General features: G+C 35.8%; 1 protein-coding gene across 2 annotated transcripts in view; it reads left to right on the top strand.

Annotated features, from left to right (window-relative positions):
• Nucleotides 1-24,929, top strand: part of LRP12 (LDL receptor related protein 12) — an 86,139-nt gene that overhangs the window by 14,629 nt on the left and 46,581 nt on the right. Inside the window, exon 2 of one of the 2 annotated variants that reach the window (XM_081502269.1) lies at nucleotides 23,601-23,657. The exons of the other annotated variant lie outside the window; for it this stretch is intronic. Coding sequence (XP_081358395.1) covers nucleotides 23,601-23,657 — 57 coding nt within the window. The remainder of the gene's footprint in view (nucleotides 1-23,600; nucleotides 23,658-24,929) is intronic. 2 annotated transcript variants of the gene reach the window in all.

Below are 24,929 nucleotides of genomic sequence, written 5' to 3'. Positions count from 1 at the left end.
GAAATCAGGGAATATGATGCCTCCAGCTTTGTTCTTCTTTCTGAAGATTACTTTAGAGTTTTCTTTTTCTTCTTTTAGATATTGTGTCTGGCATGTCATCAGAAGTACTTTAAAAAGAATTGTACCTTGATTAACTAAATTGTACATAGCTAATTAAAGTAGGAATATTTGGGAAAAGTCACACAATAATACAGTATTTGAATAGCAAGCTCTGCTATATGAACTAGTAGGAGACAAGGAGGGACAGATTTATAAACTCGCTGATGTTTGTAACAATAGCAAACATATAGCAGTTACTGCATACCAGGCAATATTCTAATCACTGTGTTTGTGTATGTATATGTGTATGTACATACACATATGTATATATATATATGTGCATACACTCACTCACTTCTCATAACAACCCTGTAGGCTTAGATTCTATTATTATTTCTGTTTCACATATAAGGAACCAGAGACACAGAGAAGTATTTCAGCAAGATTGCATAATTAGTAAGTAGAAGAGCTTGGATTTGAACCCAGGTGGTATGGCTCAGGAGTTGGTGCTCTTAACCTTTACACTATGCTGCTGCTTTGTAGTTTTACTCCGAGACTTCCCTAAATTCAATGTAGTTTATATACAAACTGATTAATTCCCGATATATTTGCTTTTTTAAATTTATTACTATAACTCATCTGTTTGTGATGCTTATAGATGAGCCACAGATGCCAGATCATTAGTGTTTTCTGAATTAATTTAGGTTTGCTATTAATTGAGATTTCTAAATGGCAAGATGTTGGATTATTGGATTTTATGCCGCATACCCTCAAGGTTTGTTGTGAGCATATTAAATAACTTATGCAAATACTTTTTATATGCAATATTAATTTTATTTCTTCCTCAGTAGATGGACATGAGATAATTTATAGAAATAGTAATTGATGGATATTAAAATTAGAAACAAAAATTAACTTCACAAAGAAGTACAAATAAATACCACATACTAATTTAGTAAATGTGTAAAAGTCAAAGTGTTCTGTTAAGTGTTCAAAATATTCAATACATAAGTGTTCACATGTTCAAGACATAAAAATCAAAATGTGGTTAGGGTACAAGGGAATGAGCATTCATACTTGACTAGCAGAAATGGTACCTTTGGCTGATGGGTTTATTAGTATTACCTGACATATATCATGGGCTTTTCCATATCACTTTTTCTTCATAAACTGTTTCCTTAATGTTGAATGTTAGATTGTTTACAGTTTTGTTCACATTTATAAATACTCTAATTGATATGCTTTAAATTTATCTTAATTTTTAAATTATTTTCTTTATGGTTAAGTCATAAAAGTAGAATTACTGGGTCAAAGGTTGTAGTATTTTCAAAGTTCTCATTAAAAATAGTACCTGATTGTTACTGAGTTTTTACCATATGCTAACCATGGCTTTTAATGCCATATATGTAAAATCATTTAATCTTTATACTAGTACTATGAGATGGTTGTTTCCCAGAAAGAGTATACTACTTTAAGCTTCTGCCCATTAATTCAAGATTATATTTTTTTATTATCAGTGAAATGTTGTAATAACAACACAGTAACATTGAGCACAACTAGAACTCTATCATGGTAAATAACATTCCTCACTGAAAGGATCCAGAGATCATAGAAGAATGGCTGATTTCATTCTGGGGCAGAAAATGCCAGAAAATGAGCCTGGGACGTTCTGTGTGTCAAAAAAGCAAGGAAACTCTCAAAGACTAGTTAGTGGTTCATGCCAAAAGGAAACAGGGACCAATGTAAAGAGACTCTCATTGACCAAAGATGAGAGAACTTAAGTATCAAAAAGAGTAATAAAGACAGCTGATTGAATATAGAAAACTCCTTGGTTCATAACAACAGACTCATAATAAGACACACACCAGTACAAATTACCAGATACCAGTGGTAACAAATAGGGCATTAACTCTATACTCTGAAAATAAGCAATTATAAAGAAAGAATTAAGCAATCGTCCTCCCTTTTTTTCTGTATGAACTGTGTTTCAGGGTAAGTGAATAACATTTGTTGAGGGAAAGGTCTTTACAAAAATTTAGCTAATGAATGTATAAAGAATGGCAGGATTAGAAATTCATTTTTCCACCCTAATGAAATAATTTATTCAGGCTGTGATCATCAGTAAATGAAACTATTAGACAAAAGTTTGGGAACGTTACAGTGGAAGCATCAGGCTGCCCTACCTGGACCTGTTGCTGAATTTCAGACTGATGAGAAGTCTACAGTGTGCTGCAGGGGTACGTATAAAGCAAACAGCACCCTCTCTGAAGGAGAATTCCTGCCAAAAATGTTGAACCTGTGTGAAATCAGGCTTCTGCAGCAGGGGTTAGCAAATTATGGCCTTTGAGCCAAATCCAGCCCACTGCGTGTTTTTTGTTTTTGTTTTTTTCATAATGTTTTATTGAAACACAGCCCCTCTGATGCATTTAAGTCTTGTCTTTGCCTCCTTTCATGCTATAGTGACAGAGTTGAGTAGTTGTGACAGAGACCGTGTGGCCACAGAGCCTAAAAATATTTGTTATCTCGCCTTTTACAGAAAAAGTTTTCTGGCCCTTGAGGTAGATGAACAAAGTTAAGTGACACCAAAAGGAAGTGACACCACAGACTGTGGGCCTGTAGCAGGACAACTGATCTGGTTTCTATAACAAGTCAGTGGCATGGAAAGTAAGGGAGTATCACTGTGGGTTAAGAGACTGAGACACACTCACAAATGAAGTGTGGAGATGTTTAGATCCTGCTCAAAATAAGCAACAGTAAGAAAACATTTATGAGGCAACCAGGGAAACCTGATTATGACCTGGCTGTGTTCAGTAATACCAAGAATTATTATTAATTTTGTTAAAATAAGAGCATGGCAGTTGGTAAGAGAATGTTTATATTTTTAGAAATGCATATTGACATATATAGAGGTGAAATGATATATGGAATATATTTTAACATACTTCCCAAAAAGAAGAAAGGAAGTACCAAAAGCAGACTCAAACTCAAGACTCTTTGATATCAAGACTCATATACTTTCTACCATATGATCATGCCATAATATACTTTCTATAACAGATTTTAGTATATGGTGTTCTGGGTTGCTTTTAAAAACTACTGACCTGTCTTTTTCTAAATTCCCTCATCTCTTGGAATCCTTGTCAATATACGTGCAACTCTTGATTTTCTCCTATTCCATAATATCTATAGACATCAGTAACAGAGGAACAAGAATAGATATATTTACATTACATAATTGTTTAAAGATACATGAAAAGGATAATCTTCTAATTCATATATGATACTTCTATAGAAAAATGCCTAGTTGACAGGATAAACTGCAAGTTACTATTTTAAGATTCTGTGAAAGAATAGGTAAGTTATGAGATGAGCTCTGGTAGATGTGGGTGAGAAGCTAGCCATTGGTCAGAGGAAAAAGAATTCTTTAAATATATCTATTAGATTGATGGTCTCTAAGCTGTTAAGAACTGAGGAGTCATTGAAGATCAAAAATGGTAAAAGCATCATGCTTTTGACTTGATGTCCTCTCTTGCCGACCTGCAAGTTGCTAATGCTAATAGAGTCCCTTACAATCTAAAGACAGAAGCTGCTCAAGAGCTTTGAATAGTCATTTGCTAATATTTTCCATTTTGAAGTACAGTTATAAGAAATAGCTTTCCAAAGCCTGTTGTCTAAGTGAACAGTTACATCCGGAATCTCTCTTTCCCTTCATCTCTTTCTAACTTCATTCACTAATGAAAAAAAATGCCTGTCTTCCACTATATTTCTTCATCCTTTTCCTTCTTTCCTCTTACTCTCTGAGAAAACTACAACATGAAAACCAAATGACTGTTTGTACAAGGGGTGTTCCATGCTTAATTTCAAAATCTGGAATTTTGATTCTTTACATGAACAGCTACTGAAATTTCACTCTGTCAGAAACTTAAGAGATAGGTTTTGGGAAATAGGAAGGCAGGGAGAAGGAGAGTGAAAAAGAAAGAGGAAAGAAAGGAGGGATAAGACTTTCTTCACCTCAGGACACTCAAAATTTTGGGTGAAAGATGTGCTCATAGCTCAATACCAAGATGATGTCCTGTGAAAATATCAAGAAGGACTCCTAACTCACCCTGAGATGGATGGAATTCTGTTTCCAGAATGGAGTTGAAGGAGTCCATAATGCCTTTGGAAAAGGCGTATCTGATATGAATCTTCAGTGAAACTGTTGATGTGTGCTGGTGGCAGTGTGCTGGACTGTTGCAGGCAGAGACTGCATCATGTTCAAAAACATCAGTTTCCAAAACTGTACATATTTAAGCTGTGTCAAAACCAGAATATATATGTATGAAGTAAAAGCAGACCAAGAGTATTAAAAGTTAAGGGTGAAGAGATACAAAAGAGCCAGATGATAGTGGGCGTCAGAGGCTGCTTAATACATACAAGGAGTCGAACCAGTTACAGATTTATAAGCTGAAGATTCATGTTAGATATGCCTTTTCCAAAGATCTCTAGTAGCACTATGAAGAATGGATCAGAGGCTGCAAGACCAGAAGTACAAAGCTTGCAAGCTAATTCATTTATTCATACATTCAGCAAATATTTATCAAATGTCTGCTGTGAGCCAGGCATTATTTTGCACTTCTGTCCTTGTGGGGCTTAGATTTAATGCAGTGAAACTAGAAAGAAGTATCAGTGACACAAAGGAAAGAATCATGAGAACTGACTATATAGTGCAAAGGGAAAGACGGATTTGGTGAAGAAGAAATCTGGACTGACTTCCAGGTTTCTCTGTGGACAAGTGGGAGATGTCATTCACCCAGGTAAGGAATACCAGAGGAGAAGATTGAAGGCAGATAAAAAAAAGAGTTCCATCTCAGACATAGTGAGTTTGAGATAGCTAAGTAATATTAAGGTAGTACTGAATTCCTGTTTAGTGGGAAGTTAAAAGACAACTTTTAGGATGACAAAATAATAGCAGCTCCTTCATAGGGTGGTTATGAAGATTAAATGTGCTGAAGCATGGAAATTGCTTAGACCATCATCTGGCACATATTCCAAACTCATTAGTTGCTGCTGTTTTTATTTTAAGAGTAAGGGCTTTGAGCTAGACAAATCTGCCTAAATCCTGGCAGTGCCACTAACCAGTTGTGTGGCTTTGAGCAAGTCTTTTAACCTCTTTTGAGTCTAAATTTCTCAGCATGTAAAATGGCATAGTATCTATTTTACATTGATGCTGTAAAGATCAGTAATAGTATATGAAAAGCACCAACCACAGTGACTGGCAGTAAGTGGCCAGTGAATGTTGGGGGAAGTTGGTGTCAAGTAAGAATTTGCACCTCGAGAAAAATGATTCTTATTATGGGTAAAATTTTGAGAGATAGCAATGTGGAGGACTCAAACCTTTAAACATATATGCTGAGGAGTTTCTAGAAAAGGAGAGAATACTATGTCAAAAGATCTCTGAGGAATTAGGGAGATAATTTGCTAAGAGTATTTATTGGTCAAGGAAATTGTTTGAAGGCTCAGAGAGAATAAAGGACTAACGTAGTTTTTGAGGGAATTAGAGCTGAATAAAGCTTTATTATAAAGTTATACTCCAGTAATAAATATCTAGTTGAGATGAAATCATGACTATATCGTGACATAATTCCTTGTAATTACATGATTTTCTCCAATATCGGGAAACTGGGTCCAGTGCTGATGTTTTTGAGGATTGTGTTTGATAGGTAGATCTTTGGTAATCTTTGCTACATGAGATTCAGACATGCACTGAGGGTAAAAACGTAGCAGGTTCAGGAGCAAATGATGGGTACAGAAGTTCCATTAGTGAGTGTAGATTGTTTCAAAGAGTTTTTGACTGAGAAAGTAAAGACCAGGATAGGAAAGAAGAAACAAGAAGGTGTACTGGCAAAAAAGTTTTTCGTTTATGGATGAGAAAGACCTGAATAAATCAAGAGGAAACAAATGAACCAGAGAGAAGGATCTTACGGGGAAGGAAAGAAACAGGGCTAATGAGATTGCAGGATCCACAGTGCTTTTAGGCTAACTGTTCATTTGGGTTCTTCGGGTCCCATGATAGAGCCTCTGATAAACTTGAGAACAACCTTCCCTCCCAGTGAAATAGTTACCATTCACAATGTCATGTTCTCTGGCTTTAAACATTACTGGAAGGAGAAACAAATCACCTACCATCTCATCCTTCATAGATAATTGTTTTTTAGTCACCAAGTCATGTCCGACTCTTTGTGACCCTATGGGTTGTAGCCCGCTAGGCTCCTGTGTCCATGGGGTTTCCCAGACAGAAATACTGGAGTGGGTTGCCATTTCCTTCTCCAGGGGATCTTCCTGACCCAGGGATTGAACCCATGTCTCCTGCATTGGCAGGCGGATTCTTTACCAGTGAGCCACCAGGGAGGTTCCTCATAAATAATAATGAGAGGAAAAAGAACAGTGTGGTCATTTGATGTGGAAAAAAAGAAAAAACAACACCTGGTGAATGTCAAGAAAAACCTAAATCTACAAATAGTATCCCCAATGATTTTAACAATTTAGTGATTTCTTTTAAATGTTGTTAAAAGTATACTTTAAAAATTTAGATGATTACTGGTTTTAAAATTCTGCTTCCGGTATAATTTTCCTTTAAAAGGGTCTTTTCCTGTAGTCTAATACAAATACATTAAGAATCATCTATCTTTGTTATTATTGCAGAAGCAACACTGTTTCTATTTGTGTGCTTTAGTCTGTGCATAAATGCCATAGTGCTGTTAGTGACATCAGCAAGAATAAGAAAGTTGCAGCCACATATCCATCTTCTCATTATTGAATCTCATATATGAGAACATTTTTTAAAGTGACCTGCTATTATGGAAGAGAACAATGAATGTTTCAGTGTGTGTATTAAGTGGTAGTTCTTATACTGTTTTGTCAATAATATTAAGAAAACATATCATTTGTAATTGTTTTTAATTATTTTTATGAAGAAAAAACTTGAAACCATAGCTATAGAATTTTATGTTGTATTAATTTTTTTCAGAAGGTAACGTTTTAGTTCATAGTATCAATACACATGAGTTAAAATTCAAAAGTAACATATGCTTTAATAAGTCAAACATTACAGAAGTGTATCAAGAATGAGAGCTAATCATCTTTGTCCCCCCTTCTTTCTACTTTGGGGCTGCAGTTAAGGGAGTAGAGTAATCATTGTTAGTAGGTTTTCTTTGTATCTTTCCGTGTATTTTTCTAGGCATATAACTTGAACTCACAAAATGCACCAGAGGTCACAATTTCAAGTGTTGACAAAGACCAGGAAAGTAACACAAGTTAACTTAGAGGGCGTAGGATCAGTGCCAGATGGCAATAGAAAGTAATGGAGCTGTTGGGTATCTTTAAAAAAAAAAATGCATTCTTCTACTGAAGGAGACAAGCTCAGTAGATGTGTATGCATGAATACTCATAGACAGTTACAAATTTTTTTTCAAGGGAAGTCAAGAAATTCAGTATCTTCTAATTAAAACTCTGTTTTTAACATTGGAATTAGGTAGTGCTGGCTTTGAGTCTGTCTCAGAGTAGGTGGTGGCACCTTCTGGCTTAGAGACACTTGCACAGTTTACCTGACGTGAGTCAGTCTCCTCGTCCGCAGTCTGGGGGTGACAGTGTCCTTAAAGTTTTAGGAGGAAAATTAAATAGTGTATTGGGTTCAGTGCAGTGCCTAGTACTTACAAATGATTACCTTATAAATGCCTGAGACCGTACATTGTCTAGGGGTAGAGTGTGGGAAAGGGATTCACCAGAGAGCCTATTGGGGTAATGGAGATGTGTGTCTTGATTGTGGTAAGGATTGCAATACCATATATGCTTGTTAGAACTCATCAAACTGTATACTTTGGAATTAATGAATCTTTTGCCTGTAAATTATGCTCAACAAAGTTGATTTTTAAAAATATAACTGCTTTTCCCTTCTCTCTATACTTCAGCTTCATCAACTGTTAAAATAGGGTTGACATCAAAAATCCAACATTTTTATCACCTGGCTTCTCCTACTGTCCCTTTCCAACCCCAGTCATAGGCCATCCCCACATTGCATAAGATTTTTCCTGTTGGAAAATCAGGAAGAAAGAAAGAAAAAACACCTTTATTTGTTGCACTTTACTCCTGTATAAGGTGACCATGTACTGGATTTATCTGTCTGGGTACTGTGCCTGATACATCATTTGAGTAAAACAAACCACTAGGCACTTTGCAGAAGCATGATAATGTAATCAACAAACTACATAGTTCAGTAATAAAATATGAACTTTAATAAACCAAGAAGAAAAATTAGAAGCAAAAGCAATATACTTGTTGTTTCCTTAAATGAGAGTAAAATACATAAGTAGCAGCACACAGTGTGTATGTGAGTGTGAATATATATCCTTTAAAAACTCATCCCAAGTCATTCTTTGAGGCCAGTACTACCCTGATACCAGAAAAAGGAAACTACAGACCAACTTTCCTTACTTATGTAGATGCAAAAATCCTCTTAACAAAGTGCTGGTGAACCAAATCCAGCAATATATAAATAGGATTGTAAACTGTGACCAAATGAATTCTTCCCAGGAATATGAGGTTCAACAGAAGACATCCATGTGATATGCCATGTTGCTAGAATAAAGGACAAAAATCACAGAGTCATCTCAATAGACACAAGCAATTGACAGTAACCAATACCATTTTATAATAAAATACTAAAAAAAAAATTAGGAATAAAAAGGAACTTCCTCGGCCTGAAAAACAATGTTTGTGAAAAATCCACAGCTAACATCATACTTAACAGTAAAAGACTGAAAGCTTTCTCTCTAAGGCCAGGAGCTAGACAAGGATGGCCATCTGCTCTCACTACTTCTATTCATCATTGTATTGAAGGTTCTAGGCAGGAGAAATAGGCAAGGGAAAAAGGCATCTTAATTAGAAAGGAAGAAGTAAAGCTATCTCTGTTTATAGATATGACATACTTGTGTGTAAAAATCCTAAGGAATTCATAAATGCCCATGAGAGCTAATAAATTCAGCAAGATTGCAGAATATAAGAAAAATGATTCTTATACACTGGCAATGAACAACTGAAAATCAAGTTAAGAAAGTTTGATTAGCAATAGCATGAACAAGAATAAGATACTTCAGAATAAGTATAACAAAATGCAAAACTAATACTCAGAAACTACCAAATATTGTGGGAAAAATTAAAAAATATCTAGTAAATGGAAAAGGTCACTTTTCATTCCAGTCCCAAGGAAGGGAAATGCCAAAGAATGTTCAAACTACTGCATAATTGGACTCATTTCACATGCTAGTAAAGTAATGCTCAAAATTCTCTAGGCTAGGCTTCAACAGTACGTGAACCAAGAACAGCCAGATGTTCAGGCTGGATTTAGAAAAGGCAGAGGAACCAGAGATCAAATTACCAACATCCTTTGAATCATAGAAAAAGCAAGAGAATTCAAGGAAAGCATCTACTTCTGCTTCACTGACTATGTTAAAGCCTTTGACTATGTGGATCACAGCAAACTGGAAAATTGTTAAAGAGATGGGAATACCACACCACCTTACCTGCCTCCTGAGAAATCTGTATGCAGATCAAGAAGCAACAGTTAGAAGTGGACATGTAACACTGAACTGGTTCAAAATGGGGGAAACAGTACGTCAAGGCTGTGTATTGTCACACTGCTTATTTAACTTATATGCAGAGTTCATCTTGCGAGATGCCAGGCTAGATGAAGCACAAGCTGGAACCAAGATTACCGGGAGAAATACCAATAACCTCAGATATGCAGATGACACCACCCTTATGGCAGAAAGCAAAGAGGAACTAAAGAGCCTCTCGTTGAAAGTGAAAGAGTAGAGTGAAAAAGCTGGCTTCCAGTTGAACATTCAAAAGACGAAGGTCATGGCATCTGGTCCCAACACTCATGGCAAATAGATGAGGAAACAGTGGGAACACTGACAGACTTTATTTTCTTGGGCTCCAAAATCATGTGGACAGTGACTGTAGCTGTGAAGTTAAAAGACACTTGCTCCTTGGATGAAATGACAAAGACAGCATATTAAAAAGCAGAGACATAATTTTGCTGACAAAGGTCCATATAGTCAAAGGTATGGTTTTTCCAGTCGTCATGTATGGATGTGAGAGTTGAACCATAAAGAATGCTGAGTGCCCAAGAATTGATGCTTTTGAACTGTGGTGTTGAAGAAGACTCTTGAGAGCCCCTTGGACTGTAAGTAGATCCAACCAGTCCATCCTAAAGGAAATCAATCCTGAATATTCACTGGAAGGACTGATGCTGAAGCTGAAGCTCCAGTACTTGAAACACCTGATGTGAAGAGCCAACTCGTTGGAAATGACCCTCTTTCTGGGAAAGATTGAAGACAGGAGAAGGGGATGACAGTATGAGATGGTTGCATGGCATCCCCGACTCAGTGACTTGAGTTTGAGCAAGTTCCAGGAGATGGTGAAGGACAGGGAAGCCTGGCATGCTGCAGTCCATGGGGTCGCAAAGAATTGGACACGATTGAGTGACTGAACAACAACAAATACATGGAAAGATGTCCATCATATTTATGTATCTGAAGAATTAATATTGTTAGGAATTAGTATTGTTTATACTCCCCAAGTTGATCTACAGATTCAACATAATCTATACTAAAATTTCAACTATCTTTGCAGAATTGACAAGCTGATTTTAAAATTCATTTAGAGGAAATAACCTGGTGGTCCAGTGGTTGGGACTCTGCACTTTCATTGCTGATGGCTGGGTTCAATCCCTGGTTGGGGAACTAAGATTCCACAAACTGTATGTCATGGCCAAATAAATAAATTAAATTATTGATATAGAAATTCAAGTGATTCAGAATAGCCAAAATAATCTCAAAAAAGAATGAAATTGAAATACTCATACTTCCTAATTTCAGAAGCTACAGTATCAATACAATAGCAGACTACAGTAATGATAAGTGTGTGGTACTAGCATAAGGATATATACTTTAGATCATTTTAGATCATTTTAGATCAGTGGTATAGAATTGAAAGTCCAGCAGTAAATAATTATATTTATAGCCAATTGATGTTCAACACAAGTGCCAGGATAATTCACTGGGGAAAAATAATATTTTCATCCAGTTGTGAGACAGCTGGTTATCCACATGCAAAAGAACGAATGTGACCCTTTTTTTACATTGTATACAACAGTTAACTCAAAATGTACCAGAGACCAAATATAAGTGCTAAAACTGTGACACGCTTAGAAATAAACATAGGAGTAAATCTTTGTGATCTTGAATTACAAAATGGATTCTTGGATAGGGCTCCAAAACACTAGCAACAACAACAAAAGTAGATTCATTGGATTGTCTCAAAATCAGAAAATACCTATACTTCAAACACTTATTTCAACATCAGAAAACATCTTTACATCAGGAAAGTGGAAAATTAAACTACAGAATGGGAGAAAATATTTGTGAATCACGTATCTGATAAGGGATTAATATGCACAATATGTAAAAACTCTCACAACTCAACAAAAACAAAAAGATGATTCAGCTAATTAAGAAATGGGCAAAGGATTTGAATAGATGTTTGAATAGATGTTTCTCCAAAGAATATATTTACGTCCCCAACAGACACATGAAAAGAACCTCAACGTTATTACTCATTAGGGAAATGTAAGTGAAACCACAGTGAGATATCACTTCACACCCACCAGAATAACTAATAAAAAGACCTTAAAAAAGTATTGGTGAGGAAATGGGGAGATTGGGACCCTTACACATAGCTGTTGGGAATGTAAAATTGCACAGCCATTTGGAAAAAAGTTCGGCATTTGCTCAGAAAGATAAGCATAGAGTTTTCAAAAAGATCCAGCAATTCCACTCTATGAATATACTCGAGAATTGAAAACATGTCGGCACACAAGCTTTTATAGATATCCATAGCAGTATTCACAAAAAGTGGAAACAAACCAGATGTCTATCAGCAGATGAATGGATTAGCCCAATGTGATTTATCTGTATAATGGAATACTATTGGGCCATGAAAAAGAATGAACTACTGATTTGTGGCACAACATGGATTACCCATGAAACGTTATGCATGATGAAAGAAACCAGACACGTAAGATCACATATTGTATGGTTCCATTTATAGGAAATGTTTGAAATAGGAAAACCCCATAGAGACAAAAACTAGATTAGTCAATTTAGGGGCTGGAAGAAAACAAAAAGAGGAATATCTGTTAATAGGTACACTTTTTCTTTGGGGTTGATGGAAACATTCAGGTATGAGGTAGTAGTGATGGTTGCACAACTTTTTGACTATAATGAAAAAAACCACGGATGGTACACTTTAAATGATGAATTAAATGTTGTGTGAAGTATGTGTCAGTAAATCACATTGGAAATATAGGTGTATAATTCTGGTTTTTCCTGAATTTCTGAATCCATTGAAACCTTCATATTTACTCTTGTGAAACACGGAAGTCACAGGTAGGAACCTTTGAACCCATATAGTCTTTAACTGAGTCCCTTTCTAGTTTGTTTTGTGAGTTCTTACATCAATGATTCAAGCTGTTTTACAGTAAAGATTATTTACATCTGCGTGAACGTGGTCACTGAGGTACTCAGCAGTGGGATTCATAACTGTCTTGCATGTTCTTTCATCAGGGATATGATTTATCCTCTGAATACAGGTAACTTGTGTTTGTTTAGTATTTGTTCTTTGACTAATAGTTCATTGTCATCATGCCCTTATTTGAAGATATTTCCAGCATAAAATCTTACAAACATAATATAGGAAGCCTAAACAAAAACAATGAATTCCCAAATGTCTTTTAATGCGCTTTGAAAATTAGAATGTTTATTTCCATAAAAAATAATGTTGTAAATGATCATTATTATTATTTTAAGTAGCAGGTAGGTTCAGGCCAGTTTATAAAAGTCTATTAAATCCATAATGAATGCCTACAATTAAAAAGCTATAGAAATAATAGTTTTAGAATACCAGTAATTAAATAAAGCAGGAAAGTAAGCTCTGTCTCCAAGGGATTTCTTAACCTTTTTTTGCACAAAACGTCTCATTATAGATATTTGTTAGATACTATGGATCCTGTTTTCAAAAGAGTGTTCTGAATTTTTTATACACTTTTAAGGCATTCACAAACATCTTTGTTTAGCCATGACCTGGGAAAAGTGTGTTTATTAGTCTGCTTGGGCTGCCTTATCAAAATACCAGAGACTGGGTAGCTTGAAATTTATTTTCTTACAGTTCTGGAGGCTAGAAGTCCAAGGTCAAGGTGCTGTCAGGGTTGGTTTCTGATGAGATTCCTCTTCCTGGCTTGCAGTGTCCATCTCACTGTGTCGTCACACGGTCTGTTCTCTTTGCACAAATAAAGAGATATCCGATATCTCTTCTTAAAGAAACAGTCTTATTAGATTAGGTCCCCACCCTTGTGACTTCCTTTAACCTTAATTATCCCCTTGAAAGCCATATCTCCAAATACAGTCACATTGGGCATTTGGGCTTCAACATATTAATTTTCAGTGGTACATTTCAGTCTGTAACAGTGTACTTTCTCTATACCTTACTTGACCAGGTAGAAATAACTGTATTATAATCACTTTAAAAAAAAATGAGATTGGGAGACTTCCCTGGTGGTCCAGTGGTTATGAATCCACCTGCCAATGCAGGGGACATGGATTTAACCCCTGTCCGGGAAGATCTCACATGCCATGGGGTAACTAAGCCCATGCACCACCACTGCTGAGCTTGCGCCCGAGCCCACACATCCTAGAGCCCATGCTCTGCAATAAGAGAAGCCACCGCAGTGAGAAGCCCACACACCAGAACAAAGAGTAGCCCCCCACTCACCACAGCTAGAGAAAGCCCACGTGCAGCAGTGAAGACCCAGGGCAGCCATGAGTAAATAAATAAATATATATATATATATTTTTTTTCAATGAGATGGGGCAGAATCAGAGCTTAAGACCTAAATATTCTAAAGTAATTTAGACCAAAAAAAAAAGTGCCTCAACATGAAAATCTGGAAAGAAAGTCTGGGGAGATTATTAAGATCTCAAAAGTGATTTCTGGTTATTGAAATCACAAACTCCCAAAAAGGAAAGAATGGCAGAAAAAACTGAGGAAATTAAGTGATTCCTCAGTGACTTCAGCCTAATTAAGAACATGTTCCTAAAATAAAAAGAATATTTAATGACCAGAAATAAAAGTATTACTATTGGTAATATAGAGAAAACACAAGATTGAGTTCAGCAAAAATACCAAGGACAACAAAGCAGCCTTTTAAACATTTTGTAGAATAATGAATAACAGAAAAGAATATGTCTGTTACTTTGACAGATGGTGTAATGCTGTTGATGTTTATGTCCCCTCTGTCAAATACACTGCTCTTCGCACTGAAAGGGTAAGAGTAATTGTATCTGAGAACCTTCTTGAAGGACACAGGTACAAAGATTATGGGACTTCATCCAGATACTCTAAATGACTCAACGAGTTCTGACTTAGGTGGTAAAATAATTCCAGGGACTGAGAGAAGGAAAGAACCGATGATTGGAAACCAGAAATGCAGTTTTGATTTTCCAAAATGGGGTAAGAAGGATGAGTTCTCCACACCAGTCATTACTAATAATGGCTCTAGGGGAGATCATAGAAAATAAAAGAATACCTGGGAAAAGAAATCTGTAAGCCATATGAATTTGGTTAGAACAGTGTTACCAGAACCTTATTTTCTTTACAGATTGGTAGTAGAAGTGTCAGAGGCAAGTGTTACTCACTTCTACAAGGGTATAACAAATTATCTTATACACTTTGCACAATTTAGAAAAATTTCATTTGGATACTAGAACAACATCTAATACAATAATCATCCTAACCAGAAACAACTACTTCTTTTAAATTCGCATGGTTGACTTTTTGCATCCTTTAGTGAATAACACACACAAAAAGGGAATTTGAATGAAAAGGAGTGAAGATAGTTTAAGAGACTTATGGGAAAGCATCAAACAGACCAATATATGCATTATTAAATTGTGAATAGAGAAAGAGAGAATCTTAAAAGCGGCAAGACAAAACTTGTTACATGAAAGCAAATCCTCATAAGACTATTAGCAGAAATTTTGCAGGCCAAAAGGGAGTAGCATGCTATATTCAGAGTGCTGAAAGAAAAAAAAAAGCAACTGCCAACCATGAATAGTTTACCTGGCAAACTTGTCCTTCAGAATTAAAGGAGGGATAAAGAGTTTTCAGATAAACAAAAGCTGAAGGACTTCACCACTATACCACCTCACAAGAAATGTTAAAAGGAACTTCTCCAAGTTGAAATGAAATAATGCTAATTAGGAACAGGAAAACATAATAAAAGTATAAATCTCACTGGTAAAGGTAAATATATAGTTAAATTCAGAATACTCAAATGTTGTATTGGTGGTTAGTAAATCACTTATAACTCTAGTATGAAGGTTTAAAAACGAAAGTATTAAAAGTAACTGTGACTAAAATAATTTATTATGAATACTCAGGGTGAATAGATACAAATTGTGACATCAAAAATATAAAATGGGGGGAGTAAAAATGTAGAGCTTTGGTGTGCATTCAAAGTTAACAGCTTAAAATAGACTGTTACAAACATAAAGATATTTAAGCCTCATAAGAACCACAAAGCAAAAACCTATGGTAGATACACAAAAGAGAGAAAGCTTATCAGACCACCAAAGAAGATCATCAGATCACAAAGAAGAAAGTAAGAGAAGAAAAAAGGAACAAAGGAATTATTGAAAAAACTAGAAAACAGTTAACAAAATGGTATTAGTAAGTCCACTTTGGATTTCTTTCTCTTTTAGTTGGTTAGAACTGCCTATTGTCTCATGTCTGAACTTTTGTTATTTTTTTTTCCAACTTTTTCAGACATGGGACAGCAGGCAATATAAAACTGTGATCTCTGAGAAATAAAGATCTCTGGGAAACAAATAAAAAGAGTTCTTTTATTGCATTAGCTTTCTACCTGGAGAAAGCTGGTCCGTTATCCATTGCTTCATCAGGACCAGCAGCAGGAGTTCTGTTTTTGAGTTTTTAAAAATCTTTCTTTGTTGCTATTAAAAATTGTATCTTCTTTATATTCTGACTGGCTGTTGCTTGTTTCTGTAAAGGTGTTTTATTTTTGTATGCTTATTTTATATCTTGCTACTTTATTAATTTATCATATTTTTTATAACTTTGCTCTTGACTGGCTTGGGTTTTTCAAGTACATATACAATCATATCAGATACAGATAGATGTCATTTTACCTCTTCTTTTCCAGTCCTTATGCCTATAATTGTCTTTTTTTGTCTAATCATGGCTATCATGGCTAATATGGTGGGTACTCCTATCTGCCATTCCCATTTTTAGTAGAAAAGCCTCCAAAGCTTCCTACCTGAGTAAGAAGCTTACTGATTTTATTTTGGTTTTATATTGTTTGCTTCTGCTTCATATATTTTAAATTATTTTCTCAGTAGATAATCAACTCTTTGGTGGCAAAGACTATGCCTTTTACTTATGTATCATTAACCTACTGTTCATTCGTTTATTTGATCAGATTTGGACTAAGGATCTCCTGTTGTGTGTTGGGTTCTGTGCTAGTCACTGGGTTACAAAACAGAACAAACCCAGCTATGTCCCAGCACCCACCCACCTTCCCCCACCTAGATTAACATCACACATTAGACACTACACAGATAATATAAGTGTGATAAATTTTCAGAAAGTGATAGTATAAGATACTATAGGAGCCTGTTAACAGAATTACCTAACCTAGTATGAGGGAATCAGGAGATACCTTCCTAAAAAATAATATGTTAAAGTCCAAAGGCAAAAGACACAACTGACTCTTTTCTAAGTGAAATCTAATATTTTTGGAAAGAGGAGATGGAGTGGAAAAGTGAATCACAAGAGAGGAAACTTTTGGAGTAGTTGGAAAGGCTCATACTTTGGAGAGTTTGGTAAGCCCTATTTACAATTTTGAAATTTTTCTTTAAGTACAATAGAAACAATGTTTGCTTTGGGGATATATATATCTATGTACATATTTTGATATTTGATACTTCTCACTGCACAGTGAAAACAGAATTGTAGAATGCTGATGATATAAGTGACTTGTAACTGCTGCTCATTAACTTTTAAACCAGTGGTCTTCCCCCATACAAATTGGAGTAGCTGTGGCAGGTGGGTTTTAACTCTGAAAATTCAGAAGTTAAGTACTGTTTCTTTTGCAAGCAAGTATATTCATGTCCGCATTCTTCTTTTTTTTTTTTAAGTAAGGAGCACAAACTTTTTAATGACTGTGAATTTGAATTTTTAATCCATCCAATTACTTGCTTTTTGAAAAAAAATTACTAAATTGCTATAAGCTGGTTTTCTTGCCTTAAAGTGAACCGCTTTTTTAAGGATAAGCTGAGGGAAGCCTTGTGAGGCACTTAGGGTGTGTCTGGCATGTATCTATCACATCTTAGCAGTATTTATTAGCTATTTTTTAAGAACTTTAGTTCTTAGAATAAGAATAGACAGGAAGAAAGATACAAAACAACAAGGATGGAGAGACCATAAATTAAGACATTCTCTAAATGATGATATTCTGTTTATGCAGGTGAGTAAATCTTAGGAGAAATTGTTTAATTAGGGTTCATGAATAAAATAAACAGTAAAGCTAAGGTTTGATTCCACAGAGTCTGGTTCCAGAGCTCAAATTCACCACCCTGTGGTCTCTTTTCCTAAAACAGTACATATCTCTTTTAGAAGATTCTCTCTTGTATTGCAGAAATTACAGAACCATGTTTTAACTTGGTAAGAAGAATTATAAGTGGGACCAATTATCTTTGGAATTTGGTTAATAGGAATGAAAAAAAAAGTTAAGTCTTAAAAATTATTTCCTTGTTTAAGTGATAATAAAACTTTTTCTTGTTTTCTAGAAGTTCTAGCTAATTAGCTGGTCCACTAACTAATTAGTCAGTTGCTAGGTGGCCTAGTAATAAAGAATCCACCTGCCAATGCAGGAGATGCAAGAGACACTGGTCCAATTGGTGGGTCAGGAAGAGCCCCTGGAGGAGGAAATGGCAACCCACTCCAGTATTCTTGCCTGGAAAACTCCATGGACAGAGGAGCCTGGCAGGCTACAGTCCATGGGGTCGCAGAGAGTTGGAATGACTGAGCGCGTGCACACACACACATACCATGTATGGCTATAGAAGTAATGTTTTATCAGACTGTGTATTATTCCAGTATATAGCCACTTTAAAGGGTGACTTATGTGAGAATTTCTTGCATGGTTGCCTCTGTAGTTGCAATGAGGAGGTGGTGTGTGTACAACCTCATATGTATGGGGTTTTCTTCTCGTGGGTGTTGGAGGCTGGGCGTTAGGGGAAATACAATGAACTTTGTATTAACAAAACAATTTAGGGCAGTGCTCTCAGCTTATAACATGTGTTTTGTAAGTGACATTTTTGTAAAAATGACAAGTATACCTCAATTAAGCAGCCTGCTTATTTCATGTGATACTTAGAGTAGGAAATATCTAGTATAATGTAATCCTCAAAAAAGGATAGTTATTTGATGTTATCAGAAATTATCATTTTTTTAACTTTTAAATAGGATTGTTTTTAAATTAGAGTAAATTTATGGGAAGTTAGTAGTATCATGTTTTATGACTTAAAGTATTGTTATGTTGGTTTTAAAAATCAATACTTCTGAAATTATAATATTTCATACAATATTTATAAGACTTCTGTTTATTTAGAATGATGGGAAATGAACTATATGTATTCTCTTCTATTTTTTTGATAATATGAATAAATTTTTTTAAAAGGAATCTGTGCCCGTTGTAGTAAATGCGGTCAATGCTGAAGTACACAAAGCAGGTCTTCCTCTTTAATTTCAGTTTGTGTATACCCTTAGACACACACACACACACACACACATATATATCTTATGCTTATATAAACATATGCATTAACTATATATGCATCATTTAAAAATTAAAATTAGATCACATTCTAATGTTATTCTGAAGCATATTTAACTTAGTGGGCATATCTTTTTACGTGAGTACATACAGAATTAGGCTTCCCTTGTAGCTCAGTTGGTAAAGAATCTGCCTGCAATGCAGGACCTGGTTTGGGAAGATCCCCTGGAGTGGGAAATGGCAACCCACTCCAGTATTCTTGCCTGGAGAATCCCATGGACAGAGGAGCAGGCTCCTCTGTCCATGGAGTTGCAAGAGTTGGACATGACTTAACAACTAAACCACCACCACATATAGAATTAGTTCAGTTTATTGAATATTTTATTGTAAGGCTGTTTTTAACTTGTTCATTTACATGCTAATGAGGATATAGATGAAATTCTGTTTTTTTCTACTAAAAGAATTCTCCTAAACCCTATAAGATAGGTATTATCTGCTCTGTTTTAAAGATGAAATTAAGACACAAAGAGGTTATGTAACTTGCCCTAAATTGCACAGCAAGTAAATATTGGAGCTGGTGTTAGAATCCAGGCAATCTAGTCCAGAACCCACAGTCTTGAATACTACATTGTTACTGTTTTCCTTCTGCTTGTCTTTATTCTGTTTACTGAATTAGAATAAAAATTTAATGTATAAAATATATCTAATATTAAAACTCTCCTGAGGATAATTTAATATGCTACCTTAAGGGTATTTGAATCTTAGGGTCACAGATTATACAGCTTTAATTTGGAGTTGTAGCTACTTTAGGAGTAGGAGGTTTAAACCCTGCCTCTCAAATGTTAATGTGCATTCAAATCACTGGGAGCAAGGGAATGATCTTGTTAAAATGTAAATTCTAATTCAATAATCTGGGGTAGGGCCTGAGACTCTGCCTTTATAATAATAAGTTCCTTGTAATGCCAGTACTCCTGATCTTCTTGTAAGTACCAAAGATTTAGGCAGTTTATACTGACCTTTAGCAAATCTTGTTAGTTGTTTATTGAATCTATTTCTTATTTACTGTTTTGTTTATGCTACCAATTTTCGTAAGTTGTACACATTAAAGAAATGATGTAGAAGCTTTCTAGTAGTTTCATTTCTGTGTCTATATCATTTAATATTGCTGGGAAAAATGTGACTTCTGTGGTACTAATGTTCAGTATTTATATAAATAACTGATCTGATTTATTTGTGTACTGAATACAACTTACACACCTATGCCACCATTTCCACTGGATCATTTTAAATGGAGTTTAATGGAGGGAAATATTAACACCTCTTTCCATTTTGAAGACTATAGTTGTAGTTGAACTAAGAAATTTGTTTTATCTCTATTATTCTTCAGTAATAATTAAAATATATTTTGCCAACTGCCAAGTCGCTTCAGTTGTGTCTGACTCTGTGCGACCCCATAGATGGCAGCCCACCAGGCTCCACCGTCCCTGGGATTCTCCAGGCAAGAATACTGGAGTGGGTTGCCATTTCCTTCTCCAAAATATATTTTACATAGCTATAAAAATGAATTTCTGTTAAGTGCTATGTGTCTGGCACTGTTGTTGTTCATTTGCTAAGTCATGTCTCACTCTTTGCAACCCCATGGAGTGTAGCACACCAGGCTCCTCTGTCCTCACTATCTCCTGGAGTTTGCTCAAGCTCACATCCGTTGAGTTGGTGATGCCATCTAACCATCTAATTATCTGCTCCCCCTTCTCTTTTTGCCTTCAATCTTTCCCAGCATCAGGGTCTTTTTTAATGAGTCAGCTCTTTGCATCAAATGGCCAAAGTATTGGGCCTTCAGCATCAGTCCTTCCAATGAATATTCAGGGTTGATTTCCTTTAGAATTGACTGGTTTGGTCTCCTTGCAGTCCACGGGACTCTCAAGAATCTTCTCCAGCACCACAATTCAAAGGCATCAGTTCCTCGGCACTCAGCCTTCTTTATGGTCCAATTTTCACATCCATACATGACTACCGGAAAAACCATAGCTTTAACTATTTGGACCTTTGTTAGCAAAATGATGTCTCTGCTTTTTAATATGCTGTCTAGGTTTGTCATAGCTTTCCTTCCAAGGAGCAAACATCTTTTAATTTCATGACTGTAGTCACCATCTGCAGTGAGGGAGCCCAAGAAAAATCTGTCACTGCTTCCACCTTTTCCCCTTCTATTTGCTATGAAATGATGGAATCGGATGCCATGATCTTAGTTTTTTGAGTGTTGAGTTTTAAGCCAGCTTTTCCCCTCTCTTTCACCTTCATTAAGAGACTATTTAGTTCCTCTTCACTTTCTGCCATTAGAGTGGCATCATCTGCATATCTGAGATTGTTGATGTTTCTCCCAAGAGTCTTGATTCCAGCTTGTGATTCGTCTAGCCCAGCAATTCATATGATGTTCTCTGCATATAAATTAAATAAACGGGGTGACAATATACAGCCTTGATGTACTCCTTTCCCAATTTGGAACCAGTCCGTTGTTCCATGTCTTGTTCTAACTTGCTTCTTGACCTGCATACAGATTTCTCAGGAGGCAGGTAAGGTGGTCTGTTACTCCCAACTCTTTAAGAATTCTCCACAATTTGTTGTGATCCACACAGTCAAAGGCTTTAGCGTAGTCAATGAAGCAGAAGTGATGTTTTTCTGGAAACTCCCTTGCTTTCTCTATGATCTAACAAATGTTGGCAATTTGATCTCTGGTTCTTCTCCCTATTTGAAACCCAGCTTGTACATCTGGAAGTTCTCAATTCATGTACTGCTGAGGCCTAGCTTGAAGGATTTTTAGTATAACCTTATTAACATGTAAAATGAGTGCAGTGGTACAGTAGTGTGAACATTCTTTGGCATTGCCCTTCTTTGGGCTTGGAATGAAAACTGACCTTTCTCAGTCCTGTGTACCAGGTGCTTAATTGGCATTTCATTTCATTGTCATGGCCCTCCCATGGCCTCCCTTCATTCATTAGCTCTTTGAGCACCTGCTCTGTTCTGGGAACTGTGCATACAGTGGTGAAGCAGGCGGACACAGATGCTGCTGTCCTAGAGCTTAGTGCCTTGGGGGATGCTAAACACTAATCAAGCAGCGAAATGTGGTAGTTTAGAAGATAAACTATTAATTATAATATTTGCTATTGTCTTCACTCTTTGAACTCTCAAAGAGAATTCTGCTTTTGCCATCGAAGTTTCTCCCACCTAGCTTCCTCTGAACCTGCCCTGCACTAGGGAGAATGCTTTATCAGCTGGAAATTGACCTAATGCATAGACAGAGACAAAAAACTTCAGAAGTAAACATGAGCAACTTGTACAAGAAAAGTAGAGGTAGATGGAAATCATTCACAATACAGCTAAATTAAATTTTTAAGAATAATACCTGAGGGACACTGTTTACTAATTTAAAGGAATAAATAGCTTCTACTTTAAAAGGAGTATTTTTTAAACACTTTTTCTAGCTGACACTTGGTAACTAATTTCAGTTACTTGAATGCTTCCAGGTGCCCAACTTTGTGGTAGGAGGTATATAAAGTCAGGGGCTACCAAAATAAGATATAATTATGTCTCTACTCTAAAGACGATTGATTGGTTGATTGAAAGTCGCTCAGTCTTGTCCAACTCTTTGTGACCCCATGGATTATATAGCCTGTGGAATTCTCCAGGCCAGAATACTGGAATGGGTAGCCTTTCCCTTGTCCAGGGGATCTTCCCAACCCAGGGATCGAACCCAGGTCTCCTGCATTGCAGGAGGATTCTTTACCATTTGAGCCACAGGGGAAACCCCTAAAGACTATTCAGTTCAGTTCAGTTCAGTCGCTCAGTCGTGTCCGACTCATGTCCAACTCTTTGTGACCCTGTGAACCGCAGCACACCAGTCCTCCCTGTCCATCACCAACTCCCGGAGCCCACACAAACCCATGTCCATTGAGTCGGTGATGCCATCCAACCATCTCATCCTCTGTCGTCCCCTTCTCCTCCTGCCCTCAATCTTTCCCAGCATCAGGGTCTTTTCCAATGAGTCAGCTCTTCGTATCAGGTGGCCAAAGCATTGAAGTTCCAGTGAACACCCAGGACTGATCTCCTTTAGGATGGACTGGTTGGATCTCCTTGCAGTCCAAGGGACTCTTAGAATTGTTGATAAGAAAATGTTGACAGACTTAGAAGACAGTGCAATGCAAGACCTTTTTAAGTACCAACATGTGTGACTGTAGCAATGACACATTGTGGACTGATCAAGCATGCTTTTAGAGAAATGCTGTTTCAAAAAGTTTATGATTGTCTCTTTTCTAGTAATTGTACTAAGTTCTCTTTTGACTGTTCAGTTGATAGAAAACTCTTTCTGGTATTAATCACATCTATATATTTGGCCTTTATATTGCACTACCTTGTTATGACTTCCAAAACATTTTGTTGTTCTTACTAAGGTTATGATTTGGGGCTTTGTAGTATTGTTTTGAAGATTATTATGAGACTTTAGTTTCTGAATATTATAAGTAGCTCTAAGTACCTGTTTCTCTATTAGAGGGAGAATCTGAAAATTTTTAAAAAATTTTATCTTGGAAATTAGTTTATTCATTATGTTTAATTTTAGGAAATGGTGCTCTTGCAGAACATTCTGAAAATGTGCATATTTCAGGAGTGTCAACTGGTAAGTCATTTTTTGTAATGTTTAAATTTCATGCATGACTTATATGGTAAATATTGAAAGCCACCTGGTATCTTATGAAGTGATATTTGGCTATAAAAATTATTACTGCTTTTTGCAGCATGTAATAAGGAAAGAACTGGAACATGGAGAAATTCTCACAAGATAAAATTGGTACTTGCATGCCTGTGGATTGATTATACTTTTCCAGACGGACTGCATAATTATTTTTCTGTACAAACATTGAACCAAGAGAAAAGTTAGCTCAAGTTGAATTTGTGTTTTCTTTCCATACAAAGTTATATGAAATGAATTTTATTAAAATGTAATTTTGAATGCTGTTCATAGCATTGGAGCCTTAGAAATTAGCATTTTTACTTGACTATTTAGATGAAATGCTACCATACATAAAACTATAGTACTTGAATGCACGATTTATATGTTACTAAAAAGCACCCCAACAGCATATTTGCATCTATGAGATTCAGAAACTTAACTAAGGTAAATGCATTTTTCCACCCATTTAAGCTTTTATAAATTAATAATAACTTAAGGGCCCGTAACTATTAAAATGTTCATTCTTAAATATACAAAATAAATAATAAGGGCAAGGAACTATATTCAATAACTTCTAATAAACTAATGGAAAGGAATCTATCACCTAAAATTACAGCACTGTAAATCAACTATAATTCAATTAATTTTTTTTTTCATCCTTAGATGATTTCTACAACTTTGATACCATTTTTACCTTATCAAGTACAGTTACTTGGAGAGCAAAATCTTTGAGTTTCACATATACTGAAATAGAGTTTCTTATTATTCCCTATATTCTCAATGAGTTTTGTGTAGTTAAAAAAATTGCACTTGGTGTATTTGTCAGTTTACTGCTTGATTTCTTCATGTTTTCTTACAATTTTGTGGTTAATTTTTTTCTCATTAAGCAAAACTGAAGGTTTCCTCTTTTGTTTTATATCTGATTTTATATTTAGAAAGTTAATAGACTTAACAAGTAGTCTAGGAGTTAGCCTGTGCCAGGCCAAACAGATCGGCAGGTTTGGTTTCCTGAAAGTGAAAAGCAGGTGCCTTTGCAGCCTATGTTAATTCTTCTACAGTGTATTTCCCCATTTTCATATGCTTTCAAATGTCATACAATTGTGTATATCAAGTTAAAAAAGGTTTATTTAGGGTTGACCTTAGTTTTCTCCCTTTTTCTACTTTGGATATCTAATGAGAATTGTGATGATTTTTCTAAGTTGTTACTATGAAGTAAGA

The sequence above is a fragment of the Giraffa tippelskirchi genome, chromosome 6 (genome assembly GCF_054371585.1).
Source record: "Giraffa tippelskirchi isolate mGirTip1 chromosome 6, T2T-mGirTip1v1.2.pri, whole genome shotgun sequence".
Lineage (NCBI taxonomy): Eukaryota > Metazoa > Chordata > Mammalia > Artiodactyla > Giraffidae > Giraffa > Giraffa tippelskirchi.
Note: the sequence above shows the minus strand (reverse complement) of the source record. Positions and strands in the feature narration are given on the sequence as shown.